The sequence below is a fragment of the Grampus griseus genome (genome assembly GCF_964374135.1).
Source record: "Grampus griseus genome assembly, chromosome: 7".
Classification (NCBI taxonomy): Eukaryota; Metazoa; Chordata; class Mammalia; order Artiodactyla; family Delphinidae; genus Grampus; species Grampus griseus.
In genome coordinates, this window is record NC_139001.1 from 55,220,657 (window position 1) to 55,242,780 (window position 22,124).

At 41.0% G+C, this 22,124-nt stretch overlaps 1 protein-coding gene across 1 annotated transcript in view; it reads left to right on the forward strand.

The window, feature by feature from the left end:
• PDE11A (phosphodiesterase 11A) overlaps positions 1-22,124 on the forward strand; it is a gene marked incomplete at its 3' end in the record, with an annotated part of 412,203 nt that overhangs the window by 358,817 nt on the left and 31,262 nt on the right. The window contains exons 16-17 of the mRNA XM_082658917.1: positions 10,243-10,320; positions 16,108-16,171. Of these exons, the coding sequence (XP_082515043.1) occupies positions 10,243-10,320; positions 16,108-16,171 (142 nt within the window). The remainder of the gene's footprint in view (positions 1-10,242; positions 10,321-16,107; positions 16,172-22,124) is intronic.

Here is a 22,124-nt window from a genome sequence, read left to right on the forward strand (position 1 = left end):
TATTTCATTATATGCTTTTTAGTACTGTTTGACTTGTTAACTGTTGTATTACTTTTATAAATATAAATTTAATTAATTTTTAAAATATATTTTAAAAGTAAAAAATCCTAGCTCTGCCACTACATAGCTGTGTGTCATCAAATTATTTACCTCTCTGAGCCTCTCTTCTTCATGTGTAAAATGGAGATAATAGTACCTATGTTATCTGTCTTATGAATGTCTTATATCTTATAAATGTCTTGTATGTCTTATAAATGGTGGCATCTACAACCTCATTTGCTTTATAGGCTATTTATTTTGCATGTTTTGTGGCCCTCATTTTGACTTAACTGTCATGCTGTTCCATCTTTTTCTGAATTGATGCTCCTGAATTGGTTATTTATGGAAGCCTGTATCCCTTTAATATTCTTATTTCCTGTGTCTGACACTTGCAGGGTTTTGTGTTATTTTTCTCAAAGTAGAAGCATTTTCCCAAACCAAGTTTCCAAGTAAGTTCTAAGGGAGAAAAAAATGTCAACAGTAGGAGTGCATTCATTAAGCCCTGTTAGGGATGTGACGAATCACTGAGTGACCGCTGGGATGCAGTCAAGGAAGTTGGTTGCAACTTGTTTTCTCATTACTCTGCTCTTATCTTAATGCTGCAGCCCCGGCTAATGTTTGCTGACTCCAGAAAAGCTGGCTTGTTCTCTTTTTGTCAGCCTTATTGTTTCTTTGAGTTTCTGAATAGCTGCTCATTCTCTAATCTAGACCTTCAGGAGGCTGATTCACTTGCCTGTCTAAAGTTGCATTAAAGTACTGCCATATTTTTAGGCAAAACAATTCCTAGGGTTAATGAGGGGGAAAGCAGCTACTACAGACTGTCTCCCAGTTGCTTTTATTTCACAGAGATACAGTTGTGGAATTGGAAGGGATGTTAGAAATGATGTAATCCAATTCATCTCCTTTATTTTGTAGATCAGGTACTAAGCTTGAAAAGGTTAAATAGTGTAGTTTCGGTCACATAACTAATTAGTGGCTAAGCTGGAACCCACACCTCCTGTTTCGAGGCTTTTCCACAAATACTGTATTCCTCCTCTAATGGAAGAATTAAGAAGTAGTTGTCATTTAAGTTGGGGATGCATTACATGGAAACATTGACCTTCCCAGGTGTACATGAATTGGTTTATTATGAAAAGCAGGATGAGTTCCCATCCTCTCTCCCAAAGCAGAGCCAGAGACAGGGGTTTGCATGCACATAGTCTAGTTTTGGAGGTAACATCAGGAGTAGGAGTCGGGGACTGGGACAGTGAAATGGGGAAGGAGGGAAGCTCTTGTAAAGACACATTCCCTTGTTGGTCACCACTGTGGTCAGTCGGGCTTGATACCACAGGGACTGTCTGAAAAGTCTTGTATAAGCTGCACCTCAGAATTACCCACCAGCCTCCAGCCTCTATCAGCGAGGCTGTTCCATGGGAGTTAAAACTTCCATGCACTTCCAGGACATGCATGCCCAAGGGCTGGGGATTCCTACAGCCATTCCCCATCCCATGCATGGGCGCAGAGAAGTGCCAGGGAAGAAAGTAAGCAAGGCACAGGGCAGCCGAGGCAGGAGCCATGGTGCTGGTTGGAGCAGCAATGGCTGAAGGAAGGTGGACAATGGAGCAGCCTTGTACCCTTTCTAGAAGTTTGGATCATCCTTGGTTCTTCTGCCCTGACTACTTAAATCAAAAGCCTTGACACAGTTGAGGTCAACCAAAAAGGAAGCTCACTGCTTTCCTCCCCTAAGAAGGGGAAAGTCAATCTAGAAGGGGTCAAAGCAGGCAGGGAGAAGATCCAGTCCTTTTGCAGGGAGGTTATGACTCATTCCTGGAGGCAGGATTTCCTGCCATGAGCCAAAAGGGAAAAATGTAAAATTCCTGGAAATATGGAATTCCTTTAAAAACAACCACAAAACCTTGTAAATTTAATTTCTAATGGCTTTGGGTATGCTCAGGATTCTATACTACAAATGATGGGTGAAAGCAGAATTCACAAGTTTAAAAAACAGAAAATCAAACAAAACCTCAGTGTGAATTTCTAGGCTTCACAACCTAAGTCTGGGGGTTAAGTCTTTAGTCTGATTTTCCAACTCATTGAAAGCATTTTCCAGTTACTGCTGAGTGATTTTCTGAAATTGATTTCTGTGCCTATTTCTGAGTCCCCGCAGTGAATATGGCTTTGATAATTAAATAGTAATTTCAGCATCTCAAGCAGGAATTAGATATACCCTGTTGGTAACAGCCATGTAACTTTGAGAGAGTCACTCACTTAATCTCTCTTTGCCCTGGTTTCCTTGTCAGCAACATGGGAACAGGTACATCACCCATACCGAGCTCCTAGAGTCCTTGTGGTGGCCAAAGGAGATTACCTATGTGAAAGATAATTAAAATTTAGATTAAATAATTTAAATTTGATAACACCGATCATTTAAAGTACCTTATAAAGAAAAGAATCATTCAGCCGGAAAAATTAATAAAATTTGGACCATAAAAGATGGCACTTGTTGGGGCAGACAGAGAGAGAGATCCAAAATTACAAGTGTTAAAACTTCAAAGAGATGTCGCAGTTGCCTTAGACTGTCTGCATGAAGTCAACAAAGATGACCTTGCATCTTCCACAATTAGTAATAAAAACAACACCTAAAATTTCCTGAGTGCTCACTTGGGAGCTTTATATATACATTATTCCATTTAATACTTAAAGCAGTTCTGTCAGAGCAGGTACTATTATTGACCCCATCATACACATGAGGAAACTGAGGTTTGGAGAGATTCAGTAAATTGCTCACCATGTTAAATGGTAAAGCTGAGATTGGAACCAAGTATTTAGACTCCAAAATGCTTGTAACTATTCTGTCATTCTCTCTGCAGTTAGTTTAAGAGAACCAAAGGGGAAACTGAGGCCACTCCTGGAAATACTTGGGCACCAAGGGCAGCAGTAATGCCAGTTCCAGACCCACTAGATATCAAGCCGGTGGCAACTGAACAAACTGCTGATGCCACCAGCAGGCTGTGGGTAGGGTGGAGGCTCCAGGTGAGAGTTGCTCAGGAGCCTCACCTGTGGGGCTGAGACTGCAAGTAGAGGCTCCTTGTTTGTTGTTGAGCTATCCTGGGACATCAGAAGTTGGCAGTTCTTTAGCTTTAATACAGTCATGGAAGCTGTTGCTCTCAGGTAGCAGTAACTGTTTAGCATTCATCCCCAACAGGTTGTGACCACAGAATACTATATCCATCATTTACCAGGTGCCTGCTCCATGCCCAGCACTGTTCTAGGCATAGTATCTCCCTGTATCACCACTAGAATGGGAGCTCCATGAACGCAGACATCTTCCTCTTTAGCTCACTCTTGGAGCCCCCAAACCTGACACACTGCCTGACATAATAAATTCTCAAAATATTAACTCTTTGATATTGAATTCTCATATCAGCCTGCAAGGTAGATATTGTTATCCCCATATTCTAGATAAGGATACCTGGGCTTAGAGAGGGCACATACTTTACCCAAAGTCATCAAGTTGTCTGTGACATGTCTCCATGCCACATTGCCTCAGATCACTATTTAAACCGAGAATTATCCAAGAATTCAGATTTTATAAACCCATTTGGGTGCTTAATGCTTTTCTGGTTGGCTTTCTAAATTCATCAGACTAATCTTCAAATTGAAAATTTTTCACTTCCCTTTGTGCTCTGCAAGCATTCATCAGCCATTAAGGAAAATGCCCAGTCTAATGGTTTCTTTGTCTTTGTCTTTCCAAAGGGATGCAATAAGTAGCATTTCTCAAAAGCATCTGATGATGACAACAAAATGTACTAAATTGTCTTAGATTGTTAGGAGTTATGGTTTGACTGTCCTTCTAAAAATTAAACTAATATCCAAAATAATTTATTTTATAAAATACAATAGGAACTCAACAAATGTTTCTACTGCTATGCAGACAGGAATATTCATACAAATGTTTATTAAGAGTCCACTATGTTCAGAGTTTTCAACCTCTATAGTAGCCTACACTCAACTAGCCCCATATTGGAAAGGAAGAGGATAAATTAATGCATAGTAAGGTGTAATGACTTACAGGGCTTAACCCATTGTTCTTTCCCAAACATTCTTATATTTTAACAGAGCTGATGAATTAACCCACGGAAATTACTCTAATGGTAAAACAACAGACACAGTGACAGGTTAATGGAAGAAATATTTTGGTACTTTTCTATGCACATCAAAGCATTTTATATCTATTCATCCTCATATCCCCATCCACGTGATATTGCAACTGAATAAAACATGAGAAATTTATCCACTAGCACTTACTGATGCCCTCTTTATGCCAGGCACTGTGCTAGTTGCTGGGGATCACAGGCAGAGAAGACATAATTCTCCCCTTCAGGGACTGAGAACCCAGTGTAAAAGTGAGAAAAACAGTAATACCACATCGTGGGGAGTGCTACGGGCCAAGTAAATGCAGGGGCAACTAGGGCATGCTCTATCCAGCCACCCCTTGGACCACTTCTTGTCCTGGAGATTATGGATCAACTGAACTAACAGGGCCTTGTATTGTCTAATTTTCTGTCATTTTCAATATTGAGAGTCGTTCTGGTCTTTCCATTTCCTGCATTTGCCAGTTTTATTCGTGCTGTCACCAACAGCACAGCACCTAACAGGTAATTTCATTCAGGTTCTTAGCTGGTCATGTGTTATCAGTGCTAGTCTAACACAGGGAGACAATTCACTTTCAAAATAAAATATATGACTTTCTTGCCTTTAGTCATAATTACTGGAATTAACATCTGCCTACTAATTTATTATTCCTCTCTGATGCTTTTATGCCCAAAGTCCAGAAGTGTCTCCAGAATCTGCATTTAGCAATCAGTCGCAGATGTATGGTCTGCCTGTTGAACGAGCTGCAAGAACGCTGAAAGAACAAAATTCCCCTCCCCTATACCCATTCCACCCCGTCCCCTATACTCTCCTTCCACACGTCTGACAATTCTGGAGTTGAAACTGCAGGAGAGTCACAATGATGATTTTCCACCTCAGCAGTAAAACCTTCCTAACATTCATAGAATTTTAGTAGATTCAGAACAGTTAGATAAATAGATAAAGATTATGTGTCCATATATACATGTATAGTTATATAAATTTACAAAAAATGTTCCTGATTAAAATATACACAGGATTGGTGATTTCTCAATTTACAAATAAAAGGTGCCTTGTAGATGAATTACAAACCAGAAAAATTTTCAATGTAGTGATGGGTGACTGGTAACCAACCTTTAAAATTATTTTTGAAGGTAATTTTAGCAGTGCTGTTCAAATGGTGCTTTTTTAAAGATTGCTATTTTTCGGAGTGAAACGTATGTCAGGAGAGCAGAATAAAAGCCTAATAAAAACATATATGATTATAAATGAGATTTTCCAGTAAGTTGCTTTCCACTAGCTGAGGTGTTTGCCATTGTCCTTGAAAACCAAGGTTCCCAATGATCTGCTTGAAAAGTTAATGATATATTTCCTCATGACAAGGAGTCTGGATACAGGGAGTGTTATATAATTTTGTGGATTTTCAAATGTTCGTTTTAGCAGCCCCATGTTTTTAAAAGCACTCCTATTTCTAACAGTTTCACATATGCTGATTTTGACTCTATGATCTATATACACATACACATACAGATGTTAAAAAGAGCATCTGTGTGGGCCAATTTCTCAAAAGCACAGTGAATTTCACGATTATCTCTAAGGAGGAGGTCAGAAATACACCACCTAGAGCTGCAGACTACCAATCTGGTCTGGGCCATCTGCAGCTCTTTGGAGCATCTCATTGTTGACGGAAAGACCTCTGTCTGGTGCCCACCGTGGTACTCAGTACTGGGTACTTCCTTAGTACAGCAGCCTGTGATGCCATTATACCTATGTCCAGATTTTCACAGCATGCAAGCCTATTTTGCCCCCGTTCATGCAACACACAGTTTATAAAGATTATCTCAGAGGGCCAGAACTGGGAAGCTCAGGACCCGGAATCTACCTAGATCTGCCCATAACTACCCTGGGACCCTGGGCAAATCACTTCACCTTCCTTCACCTTGAGTTTCCTCACCTATAAATGAGAGAATTACAGCAGATTTTTTTTCAAAGGTTCCGTATACCCCTAACAATCTGTATTTATAATGAAAACTCAAATTAAACATAGAAATCATTCCATGACCCAGCAATTTTACATATATATAAGTGTGTGTGTGTGATTTATGTACACAAACACACATAGAGACAGACAGACAGAGAGGCAAAGAGGGATCCAAACCTTGGGACGCCAGAATAAATAGAACCTATCAAGAAATAGCCACACATTGGGCTTCCCTGGTGGCACAGTGGTTGGGAGTCCACCTGCCGATGCAGGGGACACGGGTTCGTGCCCCGGTCCGGGAAGATCCCCTATGCCGCGGAGCGGCTGGGCCCGTGAGCCATGGCCGCTGAGCCTGCGCATCCGGAGCCTGTGCCCTGCAACGGGAGAGGCCACAACAGTGAGAGGCCCGCGTACCGCAAAAAAAAAAAAAAAAAAAAAGAAAAGAAATAGTCAGTGGAGAAAAATAAAATTAGTATGCCACATTTTTCTGTTCTCTATGAAAAGATTCCTTCTGCCCCTCCTCTACCTACCACCCCCTAGGGATAGTGGATATTCCCTTTTGTCCTGATGCAGTAGACCCTGGCTTTGTTATAATGTTATATGATGCCTATGACTGATTTTGGGTTCAGTTGATTTAAGACTTTCACACCAGCAGCTCTAGGTGTTAAAATTTTCATAATCATGGAGATTTATTCTTCTGGTGCTATTTGGTTGGCATGTCATACATTTGCAATTAAAACAAACAAACTTCTATATTGAGTTAGACGCCTAGGTAATATGCTTCCACTTTACATCAAAAATGTTATGTCTCATATATTGAACATACTCTCAGCAGGTATTCCAATAGTTATGGAGGAAGGGTCAGACGTTGGTTGGGAACGGTGTTCTTACATTTCCCCCAACTTGTTATGTTGTCCACCTGGATCAAGTTAGAATCTAGTCTTCAAGACAGGGCTTTTCTTGGATAGGTTTTAGGTTATTTTCTTATCTCAATCTCTCCAAATGACAGCTGTGAAGAGTGTAGAACAATTGGAATCTAGGTGGAACCAGTGTCTAAAGAGTTTTTTCTTTAATGAATAGTTTTCTGAGATCATCTTCTTCATTCATTCACCAACTCAACAAATATTTATTGAGCTCCTGGTACATGTCCGGCACTGTTGTAGGCACTGGGGATTCAGGGGTGAACAAAAATGGGCCAGGCTATTGTCCTCATAGAGCTTGCCTTCTAATGATTTCTTAGAATAACTCATAGGATTGAAAAGACATCCAGGTGCTTATGATGACAGAGATGATGACTGACAAGCTCTTTCAGAAGGCCTTCCATGATCTTCCATGACTCTCCTATCTAAGCCAAGTGCCTTCCTCTGTGCTCCCAGGACACCCTGAGCACATCTTAGCTGCTTGGGGCAGCCATTATTCCAACAGCTTGTGTTCGTATCCCAGCTCTGCCACTCACCACCTGGGGCCAGTTCACTCAACCCTTCTGAGCTTAATAACAGTAGCTAATCCTTACTGAGCACCTACTGTGTGCCAGGCACTCTGCTAAGTGTGTGACATAAATCATCTCATTGAATCCTCCCACCAACCCTAACAAGATAGATCCTATTGCTGTTACTCTTCTCTGACAAGAAAACTGAAGCCCAGCAAAGTTCAATAACCTACCCAAGGTCAGTCATGTGGTTAATAAGTGACAGAACCCAGGAAGTCCGCCTGGAACATAATAAGGGCCCAACAAATATTAGCCTCCTCAGGGTGAGGAGTAGGGGCAGGCAACTGAGGTGGGTCACGAAGAGTGCAGCGTCAGATCCTGTCTTTATTTAAAATTTTGATGTTTTGTTCATCATGGGGTTTTTTGTATTTATGCTGATTTTTAAAAACATTGCATTAAGATATTATTTGTCTTGATTACTGAGTTTGGGGCACCCACTTGAATTTTGTACCCAAGGCGAGTCTCTCTCTAACCTCACTCTAGTCCCAGTATCATTAGTATTATCATTAGCATCACCTTTGAAGGGGGATTACCTGTATTTGTTGATCACCCCTGGTAAACTCAGAGATGTTTACAAATTGTCTTGTGTCCATAAAGCCTAGTAAAGAGTTGGCACACAGTAGGTGTTCAATAAATATCTGTTGCACCAAACTTTCTGCTCCACAATTATTCAAAAGAAGAAGAATTTCCATTCAGGCAGAAAAAAGAAGTAGATGACCTCTTCAATCTCCATAAAGTCCAATTAGTCCAGTGTGTATCACTGTTGGCAGTAATACCGTTAATATTATTTACACATCAACCATGGCTATCAGGTATTGAGTATCTACCAGTACCAAACACTTGATGCACCTCTTTGCAAATATTCACCGCAGAGCTGGAAACTGAGGCTCAGCAATGTGGAACCACTTGCCCAGGACCATACAGCTAGTGAGTGACAGTCAGCATCAAGCCCAGGTCTGTGTGAGTCCAGACGTGGGCTCTTTGCATTCCACCATCTCTTTCTACTGCAGATCACAGTCAGTGGTGGTGATGTGAAAAAGGCATGACCATGGTCAAAAAGAAGGGAGTGGGCAAGTGAAAAAGGTGGTAAAGGTGCAGTGATGTTGTTGGGGAGATTATTCCATCCGTGGTGTGACCTTGACCTGTACCCACTTGAAGAAGCAAATCCAGGCCCTGCCTTTGTGTCTCAAATAAGGAAATGAGTCACCTGTTTGTCTTCCTGACCTGCCCCCTTTCAGGTGAATTGAGTTCTCCATCTGATCAGGTGGCAAGAAGTCCATACTGTTGGCCAGCTGGTGATGGGGACTCCAGACAAGAAACAGAGAAGCCAATAGCACTCAGCATCTTGTCCTTTGTCCCCCCAGATTACAATGGGTCAGCATAAGTGTTTAAGATCCTACTCTGATTTCCACCATAAATGACATGGTACTATTTTCTAAAGTGTATTCCTTAAAACATCAGTGCTATGGGATTCTGTGGTTAAGTCAGGGTGAGTAGGCTTTTCTCAGTATTTTGCAGAGCCTTCAAAAGGCTATTGTCGTGGTGAGTCTCTAGAGAGGTATATCACAGGCAGCATTTCTCATACCCACTCGGCCAGAGCACTCCTTTTCATGCAGCACCTCCTAAGACTGGCATTTTGTGGGATGCACTTCGGGAAACAGCGTGCCAGAATCCTTTAAATGGTCTCTCATTAGGAAGTGCCAAGAGAGTGAAACCTTGGGAAATGATTCTTAAAGAATAAAAATGGTGATGTCTTTTTTTTTCCTTTCTCACTATAAATATGAAAATCACATAACTAGACTAAAGGAAGATTTTGAAAATAGAAATGTCACCCTATATTCACAATTTGAGAAGATTCCCTTCTTGTCTTTTCCATATCTATACATCTCCAAATGTGTCTCCACATGCGTGTGTATCCAGCACTTAAAATGTGTAGACACATGCTAAATGCGCTGCATGTCGTTTCATTTAATCCTCACAATAACTGAGTCAGCAAATAGGACCCCCAAGTTAGAGCTTAGGAAATTGAGGCTCGGAGGGTTTAAGTGACTTTCCAAAGTTGCAGAGCAAGGCAGTGACTGAACCATTATTTAAACAGAGTTATTTCTGACTCCATAGCCTATGTGTTTAAGCACTGAAATGGTGAAATAGTTATCTTCTAACCTCTACAAAAGTATTTGTCCTGAATTTACTACCAGGGAGTTTATCATATCTTGGATCATCATACAGGTCAGTTCTAAGTTGAATGATAAAAGAACATTCTGGAACTCTTCCCGCTTTTTATGTGTCCTTGCCTCCCTTCTCTGACTTTCAGTAAGAGTCACAGGGCTTCACATCAAGTAATCCCAAATGCAGGACCACACTGTTTTCTGTTTTGTGGCTCGATAATCTCCTCCGTTGTAAATACATTCAGAAATGATTGTGGCTTTTTCTTGAAGCCTCAACATTTTTTTTTAAAGTGATTTATTTTGATAGCACTTTAGCCTCATGATTTCAAATATTAAGTTACTTGGTTGAGGTGGTCTTATATTTTCCCATAAATGTGTTTATGTCACCGCACAGACTGAGAAATTTCATTCCAGGGTTTGTTTTTTTTCTTTTTTCATTTGATTTCATGCAGGAGGAGAACTGAATTCTTCGAACTTGTCAGTAAAGGAGAATATGATTGGAACATCAAAAACCATCGTGATATATTTCGGTAAGAAACAGCTCTTGTTTATGTGTTTCTTCATTATTTGACGATTTAGCCATGCTTTTCTGACAGTGCTAAAAGCACACAAGTAGTTTTTAAAGTAACAAAGCTTACATTCAAAACGTTCAGAAATTAGTTGAATAATTAGAGAATGTGTCTTTTCGTTTTCTAATTTATTTTATTTTGCCTCCTCTCCATAAATTTGCCTTCAAAATTAGAAAATGATGTTTGAATTGGTCCCGTTTCAGCAGGCATGCAAATTGCAGGAGAGGGGGGATTTTTGAATCTCCGGAAACAGTTACACAGAACAAAGGAAAGTGAGAGTTAGTTTGGGGTTTTTTTTAGAGACAATAGACATTGTAGATAGAAAACCAATCAAAAGATTTTGGTGCTGGAAATAAGGAATCTGTTCTAGACTTTTCACAGGACTTCTTCCCAGTTGTTTAGAAAAGACAGCAGCAAACCATCATTTTTATGTGGCACATTTTAACCACCTGATTGCAGCCACTCCAGCTGGTTAGGCACTATTCCTCTTTCTCTCACACCCTGTCCTTCCACTGTCCCCATCTCACCCATCCCCAGACTTTCTGGTGAATTAGTCCTGTTCCAGATTTATTAAGCATTTCTGGGAAAGCTTGTGAGCTTTCTGGGCTTCTGGGCGCAGTGTGTCTGCTCCACAGCCAGGCGACCACTGGCATCGCCCCCAGTGAGATCCCTACCCCAGCCCTGGCCCGCATGCACGTGCAAGACCTCCGCCTCCATCTGAGAACACAGAGCCCTGCCTGCCGCTTCCCTCTTCTCACTCTCTCACCAGAGGGCGCTCTACTTCTCCCCTCTCTGCATTACTATTTCTCTGTGTTAGCTTTTTTTTGAGGAATTAAAGACAACTGTGCTTGTCTTACAAATCAAGATCTGTTATCTTTACAGACCTTTTCTGCATCCTTTCCGGTGGGGTGGCAGGGGCGGGGGGCTGGTGATGGGTGAGGGTGGGAAGGACCCTTCCTGTCTTCAACACTAGCATCTCTGCTCCTGTCCTATTCCAGTCCCTCCACCTCCCTGCCCCACCCCGACCCCTGACCTTGCTGTGTCAATTATACTTCTTTGGCTTGCATTTTCAAAAGCTGACTTCTTTTTCCCCCCAGCATGACCTCTCTAAGCCTAAAAAATATGCTTCCATCTCCTCAGTAAAAAAAAAAAAAAAAAAAAAAAATCCCTAAAATCTGCCTCCTTCTTCAAGTTCAATCATAATTTTCTTCTCTCTCTCAATTCCACACTTCACTCACACTCCTTCTAACTTCTTACAAGGCAATTTATTTCTTTTTAAATCATTTTTAATCCCACAAGTAATGACAGGAATATATTTTTCTGAAACAAAGTAAAATTACAGATAACCCCCCAGTTCTTTGAGCATCATTCCCAGTTCCCATACTGTGCATAGCTTTGCTCTGTTAGCAATTCCTTGTTTCTTTTCAGACTGTTGTCAGAGCATTTCCATACATGTGTACCCATGGGAAACATACTATTTAGTGTAGATTTGTTTGTTCATTTTAACATAAATTATATATTTACATGTCAGTCTGGACTCACTTGTTCACTCAGCTGTATGCCTTGGAATTCTTTCCATGTCCATACCAGTATCATCTTTGATTGTTGCATAGTATTCCAAAGTATGAAGTTACCACAGAGTATTTAGTATTTAGAGTGAATTCCTCCACTGAGGAATTTAGTTGCTGAAATGTAATTTCTGTGCGTTTTGAAAGTCACCGGTCACCTCCTAAGGATCAGATCCTACAGCCTTTGTTCTCTTCAGCTTCCTCCATCTCTTCGCAGCCCTAACTGTGTTGGCCTTTCCTTTCTTAAAACTTTTCCCTGCCTTGGCTTCCGCAAAGCCCACGCTCTTCTGTATATTCACTTTCTTCTGACTTTTTCTTCTCCTATTTGTGCTTCCCTAGTCCTTCCTCCTCCCCACTGCCCCCTAAGTGTAATCGTCCCTCAAGGAATTCTTCTCTTTTTCCTCAGCATCCTCACAAATGGTCCCACCGGGTTTCTTGGGTCTGGCCTCCCTCCTGAGCACAACTCGTAAAATGCCAGCACTCGTTCCATGTCTCCACCTGAGTGTTTTCCCACAGACGTTTTCAAATTCTTCGGCAGGGAACCCCATATGTAAGAAAATCTTATTTAGAAGCACAGTACATAAAACAGAGGTGAGATGCTTCAGGAACTCTCCTCTTCCCCCAGCTCTGCCCTCCCCCCCCCCCCGCCCCGCAATTTCACAGCTGGACTCTGACCATGTGCACGTTGCGGGCAGCTGGCGGGGCTCAGGGGGAGCACTGTCTTAGAGAATTTTGAAATAGTAATAAAACCAACTAAAAGTTGGTCTGCTTTTTATCATCACCATGTGCCTGCAATCTAAACAATGTCAACAATGAGACGCTCCTCCCAGAGAAAAATCTTTTGTTGGAATAAATTCTAAACAACGGCTGAGATTACTGTTGAGTATCAAAATAATTGCTATGAACGCTTCAAATTAGCACAGTATTACTTATCCTTTCATTGTGCATCTATCATACATGTAAGTTAATTCCAAGAACGTCCAGTTATTCCGTCAGCCCCTGGCACAGGTGGACTCCGGACACATTTTCAAGAGTAAGTTGCTAACGGTTCGGAACTTTCTGCACTCACTCCAGATGCAGTTTGTGTCTCCAACCTCTGAGAACATCACCTTTCTGCTTTTAAACCATATATTCAGAATAAACAATGATAGCTCGGTGATTTTAAAGATAAAGAAACAGAACTTGAGTTACTTCCATTCTGTCATTTTATGTTGACCATTTGGGGTCTGTATTTGTGTTCAAAATTTAAAACAGTGAAACAGAATGCAGATTGCGAGGTGTAATCTTTTTGTATGGTAAGCATAAAATTCAGTTCATACGTGTAATCTTTTACTGAATTTGGATATATCTTTTAAATTAAAGTGTATTCCTTTTGAGTTGTTAATGCTTTTAAAAAGTAGAGAAAAACAAGAAAATAGTAATAATCACAAGATAGTTATCCAAATAATTTTGGCTCCTAGAGGAGGAGAGCCATGATAACAAGGAGCTGCTGCGAGTCTCAGATACACTAGGAACACACCGTCCCCTTCCCGCCCCACAGAGGACATTCCTGACCGTTCATTCCTGCAGTCACACTAAGCAGATTGTACCACCTAGCTCTAAAATGCACTAGAGTTGTGCAGACCTCAGGACTCAAACAGTTGCTATAAACTCCCTCCCTGCTCTCATATTTTAGAGAAGGCCTTTCAAGTACAGAGGCTTGATCTAAAAAATAAGGTAAAACTGCCCATTCGCCTCCTTCTGTTCATCCTTCCTGTGCAAGCTCCCAACCCTATCCTTGACTTTCTTTCCCCTCTCCCCTCCTTTGTTTTATGACCTTATCAATTTATGCTTTCCTACTGTCTCTCTGCTTCCATTCTCTACTTCTTTAAACTATTTCCACATCTACTACCTAAAGTTCTCTCCTTGAAGCTCTGGCCAGGTTCCTCCTGTGTCCCCAACCTTCATTGACTCCCCACACCAATTGGATAAAGGTTTCAGACACTCCACCGTCCTCCCTCCCAGTCTTTTTCAGTCTTCCTTCTCTATACAGACTTTCTGCTCCACTGCAGAGTATTCATTGAAAGTAGAGGCTCTTCTGTCAGACTATATGGATCCTAATCCTAGCTTTGATAGCTCCTAGCAGTGTAACCTCAGGCAAGGTACCCGAACTCTCTGATCCAGGAATGCAAAGCACTATTTGCTTTGTAAAATGGAGATAATAATAGTATCCCTACCTCATATAGAGACTATGTAAATCACCCTCTAATGCCTCTTCAATAAATGGTAGCTATTAGAATTCTCATCATCAGAGCACCTAGCAGATACTCAATAAATTTGTTGATTGACTGATTAATGTTGATATGAATTTGAGAAGTAAGTTTCAAATTATCAAGCAGATGGAACTTAAGTAATTATCCAACTATGGTACAAGTAGGCAGCTTCACAGAGATTATTTCCTGTCCGGGAGAGAGACTACAAAGTCTAATGCATTACCTACAGTCATGTCCCTCTCTGGTACCAGCAGAACCTAAAATGAGAATCACTGGAGTTTAGAAAGAGGGGCTCTGGCAGCTTTGCGATAAGCACAGAATCCTGAATCCTTTACGCACTTTGGGAAAGTTGCTTAATCTCTCCATGCTGCCATTGACCTCTCTGTAAAATAGAAATAACAGCATCTTGTGATGAGGAGTCATTTAGTTAGTAGTTAGTTAGTAGGTAGTTGGTAAAGCACTTAGTACAGAGGCAGGCACATGTAAGCACTGTAGAAGTGCTTGTCACAAAAGATGAAGCACGAAGAATAGACTGATGTGTCTCTTTGCACAGGGCTTAGCACAGGAGTGTTTGGAATTAGACGGTGCCTGATTCCTAGAGGGCTGCTCATGCTGGCGCTGCCTGGTTGTGCCTTGAATGACCTATTGTTATTTGCCGGTCTGCCTTGTTCCCTGGAGGGTTTTCTGGAGAAGTTACACAAACCCTACCACCATCCAGGCATGCCCTGCCATCTGGGAAGCAGACATGTTTCCAAGGCAGTAGAATCCAGCAGGGTATGAAATGTTAACACCTGACATCAGGGCAGCCCTCTGACCTTTGACAACACACTCCTTTCTTCCAAAAGGAGTTAGCCAAGATGTGGTTTCCCAGCTCAGATCCTTCGTTAGTTTTCATCACGCGCTGCTGGTTTTAGTAAAAGAAAGCAGATTTTGGACAAAGAGTGTGCCTGATTTTTCCCTTCTCACCACATCCAATTAGAAATACAAGAGTTATCTACAATTTGAATTGTTCCCCCTGTTTTTTATATCCAGGTTTCAATCTGGATTCTAGATTTCTAAACCAATAGAAATCTGCCCCTCAAAAATCTGATTCAGATATTTCCTGTACTTTCTTATGGGCTCAAATTAATGAAAGCTGTAGCTGAATATGTTTCTTCTTCGTAACGCTTATAAAATATGGTTGTAGCCAGGTAGTAAACTGGAGTCAAACTGTGTGGTTCTCCCCCGCAAATCTTAAATGCAGGAGACACATATACACTATTGATACTACGTATAAAATAGACAACTGATGGGACCATACTGTATAGCCCAGGGAACTCTACTTAATGCATTGTGGTGTCCTAAGTGGGAGGGGATATACGTATATGTATGGCTGATTCATTTTGCTGTGCAGTAGAAGCTAACACAACATTGTAAAGCAACTGTACTCCAATAAAAATTTTAAAAAAAGAAAGAAAGAAAATTCAGGAGCCCCTAATGGGGCATGTAGTTTGCCTTTTTGGTGTGGGTTTTCTTCTGTCCCTATCAATCAGTGATACATTGGTAAACAGGTTTATGAGCTATGTATAGAGTATTATATACTGATTCCCTTGCTGAGAGTTAAAAATAAAAAGCATCGTCCATTACAAATTATTTTAAGCAGAGCTTGCTTGGTTCAGGTATAGAGAAAGCAGTGCTTGGCTTTCCTTGATCTGCCGCAGGCAAAACAAAAGGGCCACCGAGAGTGTGCGCGAGCTTTGTCTTCCGAAGTAGTGCGGCTGCATGATGGAGGTGCTAAACATGGGTCTGTCAGCAGTGCTGCCCTTGTTGAGGAAAAGAAGATGTAAGCTGGCCGGGTCCCATTTTATTTATGTATGTATCTAGGACGGGTTTGTTTAGGAATGCAACAAAAGATTATTCAGGCTGTTTTGTTTGGTTCTGTTTTTCAGATCAATGTTAATGACAGCCTGTGACCTTGGAGCCGTGACCAAACCGTGGGAGATCTCCAGACAGGCGAGTGGTGATTAATGACAGGTCTCAGCCGAGGAGGGACTGGGGGGGGACAGTATTCCCAGAGCCCTGTCTACCAGGCACTGAAACCTGAGTCAATTTGCATCAGTATTAACGTGGTGTAAAAAATAGCAGGAGGTTTAGGGCGACGGTTTATTGCCCAGCCTTTCTTTATCGTGCTTCCACTGAGAAATAATATTTCTGACTCTGTAAGATTTTTTTTAATGCACTAAATCCAAATAACACCTTGACCATTTCTTAAGGCAGGAGTTTCATACGTAGTGTTCTTGAATAGGTAACCGTGTTTTAGTACAAGGTCCAGTTTTTTACATCTGAAGGAAAAAAAAAAAAAAACAAGGATAAAAAGGAATTTCTATTTTTCTTTTTCTTTAAAGTCTATTTAGAGATCAGAGGGCTCTTTGGCCAAAATGTGTAGTATCTAATTTAATTTGTGTCCCAAATTTAATGCCTTTACCACCTCTCTGGTTTCACTGCCCAAAAGTGTTAGTTCTAGAGCTAGAATAGTTTTTAATCCCATAACTACCCAACTAAAGGTCCTTTATTACCTTGATAGTATTTGGTTAATAGCTCTTTTGGTTTTATGAGGCACCTACTGGATGGGCTGCAGGGTCTAAAATGATAACTTGGTATCCTGAGACTTGACATTTAAGGGAAAATAAGATACATTCATATAACAATAAAAAACTAATATTTATTGACTAAATAACCAATGTTAAATGACTGCTTTATAAGTATTATATCATTTAATCCTCAAAAATCCCCTGAGGTGGGTATTGTGACTGTAGTGGGCTGAATAATGGCAACCCAAAGATATCAGGTCCTAATCCCTGGAACCTGTAAATGGTTTTTCCTTAGAAGGAAAAAGGGTCTTTGCAGATGTGATTAAGTTAAGGACCACCTTTATCATTATCATCATCATTATCTGGATTACCCAGGTAGGCCTTAAATTCAATCACAAGTGTCCTTATAAGAGAGAGGCACAGGGAGGTGGCACATTCAGAAGAGGAGAAGGTGTGTGAAGACAAGGCAGAGATTGGAGTGATGTGGCCACAGGCAGAAGGATGCTGGCAGCCACCAGAAACTGAAAGAGGCAAAGTACAGATTCTCCCCTGGAGCCTCCAGAGGGAACATGGCCCTACCAACGCCTTGATTTCTGTCCAGTGAAGTGATACTGAACTCCTGGCCTCCAGAACTTTGAGAGAATACATTTCTGTTGCTTTAAGCCACCAAATTTGTGGTAATTTATGACAGCACTAGGAAACTAATACAGTGATTATTCCTATTTCACCAATGGGAAAAATGAGGCTTAGAAAGGATACGTAGCCAGGCATATAGCTGGTAAGTGGTGGAGGAGGAATTCAAATCCTAGCAGATGAGATTCCAAAGCCTTCATTCTTAGTGTTTTATGCTTTCTTACACAGGAGGCACTAATCAGCATTTTTAAATGGTGCAAGTGTGTTGGCAGAATGGGCTATGTTATCACTAAGCTCAAAATCTCAGTGTTTTAAACTAACACATCACCTGGAGACATGTGCCTCTGGGCATGGCTGGCGCCTCTGTCCTCATCCTGGACTGGGGCTGAGGGAGCAGCTACTGTCTGGATCATTCCAGCAGAGGCCCGGGTGGGTCTTACACTGGAAGTTAAATGCTGTCCCCCTGCCTACAATTCATTGGCCAGAACTTGGTCACATGATGCCACCCAGCCAGGAAGTGCCCATCCTTCCATGTGCCCAGAAAGTAGAAAGCCAGAAATAGTTGGTGAAAACATACCACTGTTTGCCCTTCTAATCACCAAAAATGTGATTCACTCTCCTTCCTCCAGGCAAAATATACTCATCCCCCCACCCTCCAAGGGAGTTGACCCAAATATCCCATCAGTCGTGATATTAAGCTGGAAGTCCAGGATCTCTGGATGATATGTGCTAATCTCTACAGCAGGTCTGTAAAGATTAAACTAAAGATGAACTAAAGGCCCACACACACCCAAAATGCAGCACATAACACCCACTCCACAAAATACTCATTATGACAATCCCATTTAGAAAGGGAAGAGATGGCAATATTTGGCAGTTAGGGGTCCACAGCAATTCCAAAATCCCACTGGGCATTCTCTGGGAGGGCCTTCTACTCTGTGGTAGGCCCTGATTCTCAGGGAGATGCTGCCCAATTCAATATTTTCCATGGCCTTTAGATCCACCCTAGGAAATTATTCCTTTTCCATTATCCTCCTTGGCTAGATTCAAAGGCCAAGCAGCTTTCTCAGCCTGCTTCCCCCCTAAAGAAGTTTGAAGACCCAAGGCTTGTTTTAAGTTTTAAATAGTCAAAGGCTTGTGGGGGTTTTTGGCACATTTAGTCACCTTCTTAGGTCTTTGATTCCAGTCACTTCCATTTGCTAATAACACATCCACAGTTAGATTCTATACAACCTTCTTAGATCTACTGTATTTCTTTGCTTCCTTATATTCAGGAACAAGGAAATACAGCATGCATACATCTTTCTTCCTCTCTCAACAGTTAATTCCTAGTATTGGGGGCCTAGTATTTGGCACCAGTGAGGAAACCATGTAGTTCAATCATTTTTCTGGGCCATTTTGTCTAACTAAAAGGATGTTGTGTGTGCCACCTAATTCATTCATAGTTGCTAACTATGTGTTACTGGCCACATCTTCCATTTGATTCTTGTTGCAAGGCTGAGTCTTGATCAGCTTTTGTCATTCAAAGTGTATCTCAATTTTTATTTTCATAGTTTGGGATTAAGAAGCAGCTTCATATTCTATCCCTACAAGATCCTGAATTTGTAACTTTCTCTATTCCCTTTCATTCCTAGTTATAGACCTGCCAACCTTTTCTGAGCTCACTTCTTACAATAACCTAGCAAAACAGTCAACAGCAACCATCACATGCTATTAACTTTGTTTTCCAGTCTCTTCCCCTAAGGCTGTAAATTCATTGGGTACACTGTTTGCTTTATTTCCATGAGAACTGTACAAAATATTTTGCCACTGTGTAACATGGGTCATCATCCTCATAGCTTCTAACAACCTCACTGTTTCACAAATACCTGGCCCCCAAGCCGATGCCACATATCTTAGGGTCTTTCTTTCTTTTCTTCCTTCCTTTCCCTTTCTCTCTCCCTTCCTTCCCTTCCTTTCTGTTTAATAGCACTACCTCACTTCCATACCAATTTTTGTTAGTCAAGGCTAAGCTAGGCTTTGCTGCAGTAACAAATATAATCTCAAGTTTTAGTTGCTTAGCACAAATGAAAGTTTATGTGTTTCTCACATCACAGTTCAGTGCAGGTGGTGCAGTTTTCCTATAGACTCTCCTCCAACGAATAGCTCTCTTCCAGTGCCTTGGTTTTCGTTTTAGTATGACATGCTTGAAGTTACATAAAGCAGGTTATGGTGAAGGATTTGTGTGGTTACATTGCTTATTTCTACATCTCTGCCCACCCTTCCCTTGCCCAGTGTGGAAAGGCCTCCCTTACAGTACAGTTTGGGAATAAACTGAAGAGAATGTGTAAGTGGCTCTTCCAGGTAGTGGGGAAAAGTGTAGTATTGAGAGTGGCCCCTGTGATAGGGGTGGAAGGTAGTGGAGAGTAGGAGAAAGTTAGGGGAACCGGAGGAAAAATAAAGAAGATTAGAAAGGGGGTAGATGAGGGATGATCTGCCAGGGCCTTCAGAACCCCAGTGAAATGCATGTCACAAGGAAAGGAGCAGCAGCCCATGTGGGAGCCAGAAAGTGACCAAAGTACTTGAAAGGAAAAAAGTTTCCACATTGAGATTATAGAATGAAGAGGCCCAATGGCCACTTGTAGGTGGTCTTCTTGGTCACTGATATAAATATTATTTTATTTTTAGGATTTGAACTTCTGCCGACCAGTGCAGAAACTCATGAGGTCAGGGAAATAAAACACAAAACCATCTTTTTCCAAATGTTTCCATCAGAAATCTTGTCACGACTCTAAACTGTAGATCTCATTTGTGTTTGTATCTGAATTGAATAGGTTAGGTATTTTCAAAACCTTACTCACTTCTAATAGGATTTTAGGAAACAGTGAGACAAAAACAATAGAAACTTATTTTAAGAATAGAAATGTATTTCCAATTTCCTGGATGTTGATTTTTTTTTAATTCCCTTTCAAAATGTGTTTTCATTGGTGTCTATTTCACTTTGCCTTCCTCACACACATGACTCTAAGCATGTGGGTTTCCCCAGTCAGCCCCCAAGGCCTGATTAGCATCTCAATTTCCTTTTTTAATAAAAAATTCAATCAAGAGCCACTTAATTGTCCTGATTGGGATTTTAAGTACAAATGAAACAGTGGTACAATTTGAGCTGTGAAAGCAGCTCAGGGGAAATACCCAAGATCACTTTGGAAAGCTCAAGGAAAAGGATTTTGTTTTAATTTCTTTGCTTTCCAGGGGCTACTGACCTCTGCAGGACTCCCACCTCGGGGTGACCTCATATGCACACTTGCATTCTTTAGTGCAAAAGATCCACTTCAGAGGATTCTGAGGGAGAGTTATGGGAACTGAATAATGAGGCCAGGTCCTTGGGGGACCATTTCTTCTCAAAAGGAAGGCCAGAGACCAATGAGAGAGGCCTGGAGTGCTAAAGTGAAAGGCAGTGGCAGAGACTAGAGAGAGACAAGTGAACCTGGTCCTAGAAAGACTGAGTCAGTTCCAACTGGTTTTATGCTGTTGAATTTTTAAAATGTTTAAAATCTGAACTGGCCGTTCTATTTTTTAATAAATGACTGCATACTTGCTACTCTCAGATGTGTGTGTGGGTGTTAGAGGTTGTTGTTAAGTTTTGGCAATGGTTACCATTTATGGTTGACAAATCTCCTGAGAGATATACTTTAGGTAAATTATCTTGATTCTCTGCACTTGACCAAAATTAAACCACTCTAACCTTTGCCAGACCTAAAAACCTCATCTTTACAAGAGCCTGGAATAGAGAAAAATTAGTCTGGGGATCCAGATCTTCTTGCCATCAAGTTGTCTGGTATTTCTTTTCTGCTCTTCCAATATTTTGTAATCCAGCTAGTTCACCTCAGAGATATCCTAGATGTACATCATAGTGTTGTTGAAAACGCCCGTTCAGCACTTATCTGTTACATCAGTTTGCTTCCCATAAAACTATCAGTAGAAGCACAGGGCTTGGGGAAGAAGAAAATGTCTGTAAGCTTGACCATGATCAGTAGCTTCTGACCATCCACACTAATGGATGAAAAGTAGAAAAATATGTGTCCTTACTTTGGAAAAAATCTCTGTGGTTTGGGGTAGAACAGCCATTCCATTGTGCTGTACCAGCTAGAACCCACCATAAATAAACACTGTTATTTAGTACATGGATTGAGACAGCCTGAAGACCAAATCAAATTCTTCAGACTATATCATAACATACTGTAAAAGTCTGGTATGAACAGTGAATCTAGCATTAGTTCTGCCCCTTGACTGATGGCTACTGTAGGAAGTAAGGGGTGGGCCCTGGGTGTGTCCGTTCCAGAGGGCACATATATACTGGTAGGGTGACGTGGTTAAGGAGTTTTTGTGATGGCAAGATGAAACCAAACTAAAATACAGGTATGTGACAAAGTAAAGAATCTGCACAGAAACAACCGAAAGTTGGCTGAATTATTATTACAAACATAGTATAATAATATATTATAATAACATCAGTTATTATTAGATTATTATTTGCTTCATTTTTCTGGATAAGAACATTGCCTGCTTTGAAGGTGGGAACCTTGTGCCTCATGTGTATATATAAGCTCTACTGTCAGAGATGGTCTATCGGCATGTGTTTAAGGATACATTGCAACTGTACTTCAATTCTATTTCAACAAAAATAAAAAAGCATTGCACAAGTTCTTCTGATTAAAAGGAAATCAGTTTCATTGATTAAATTCTATAATACCTTCAAACAC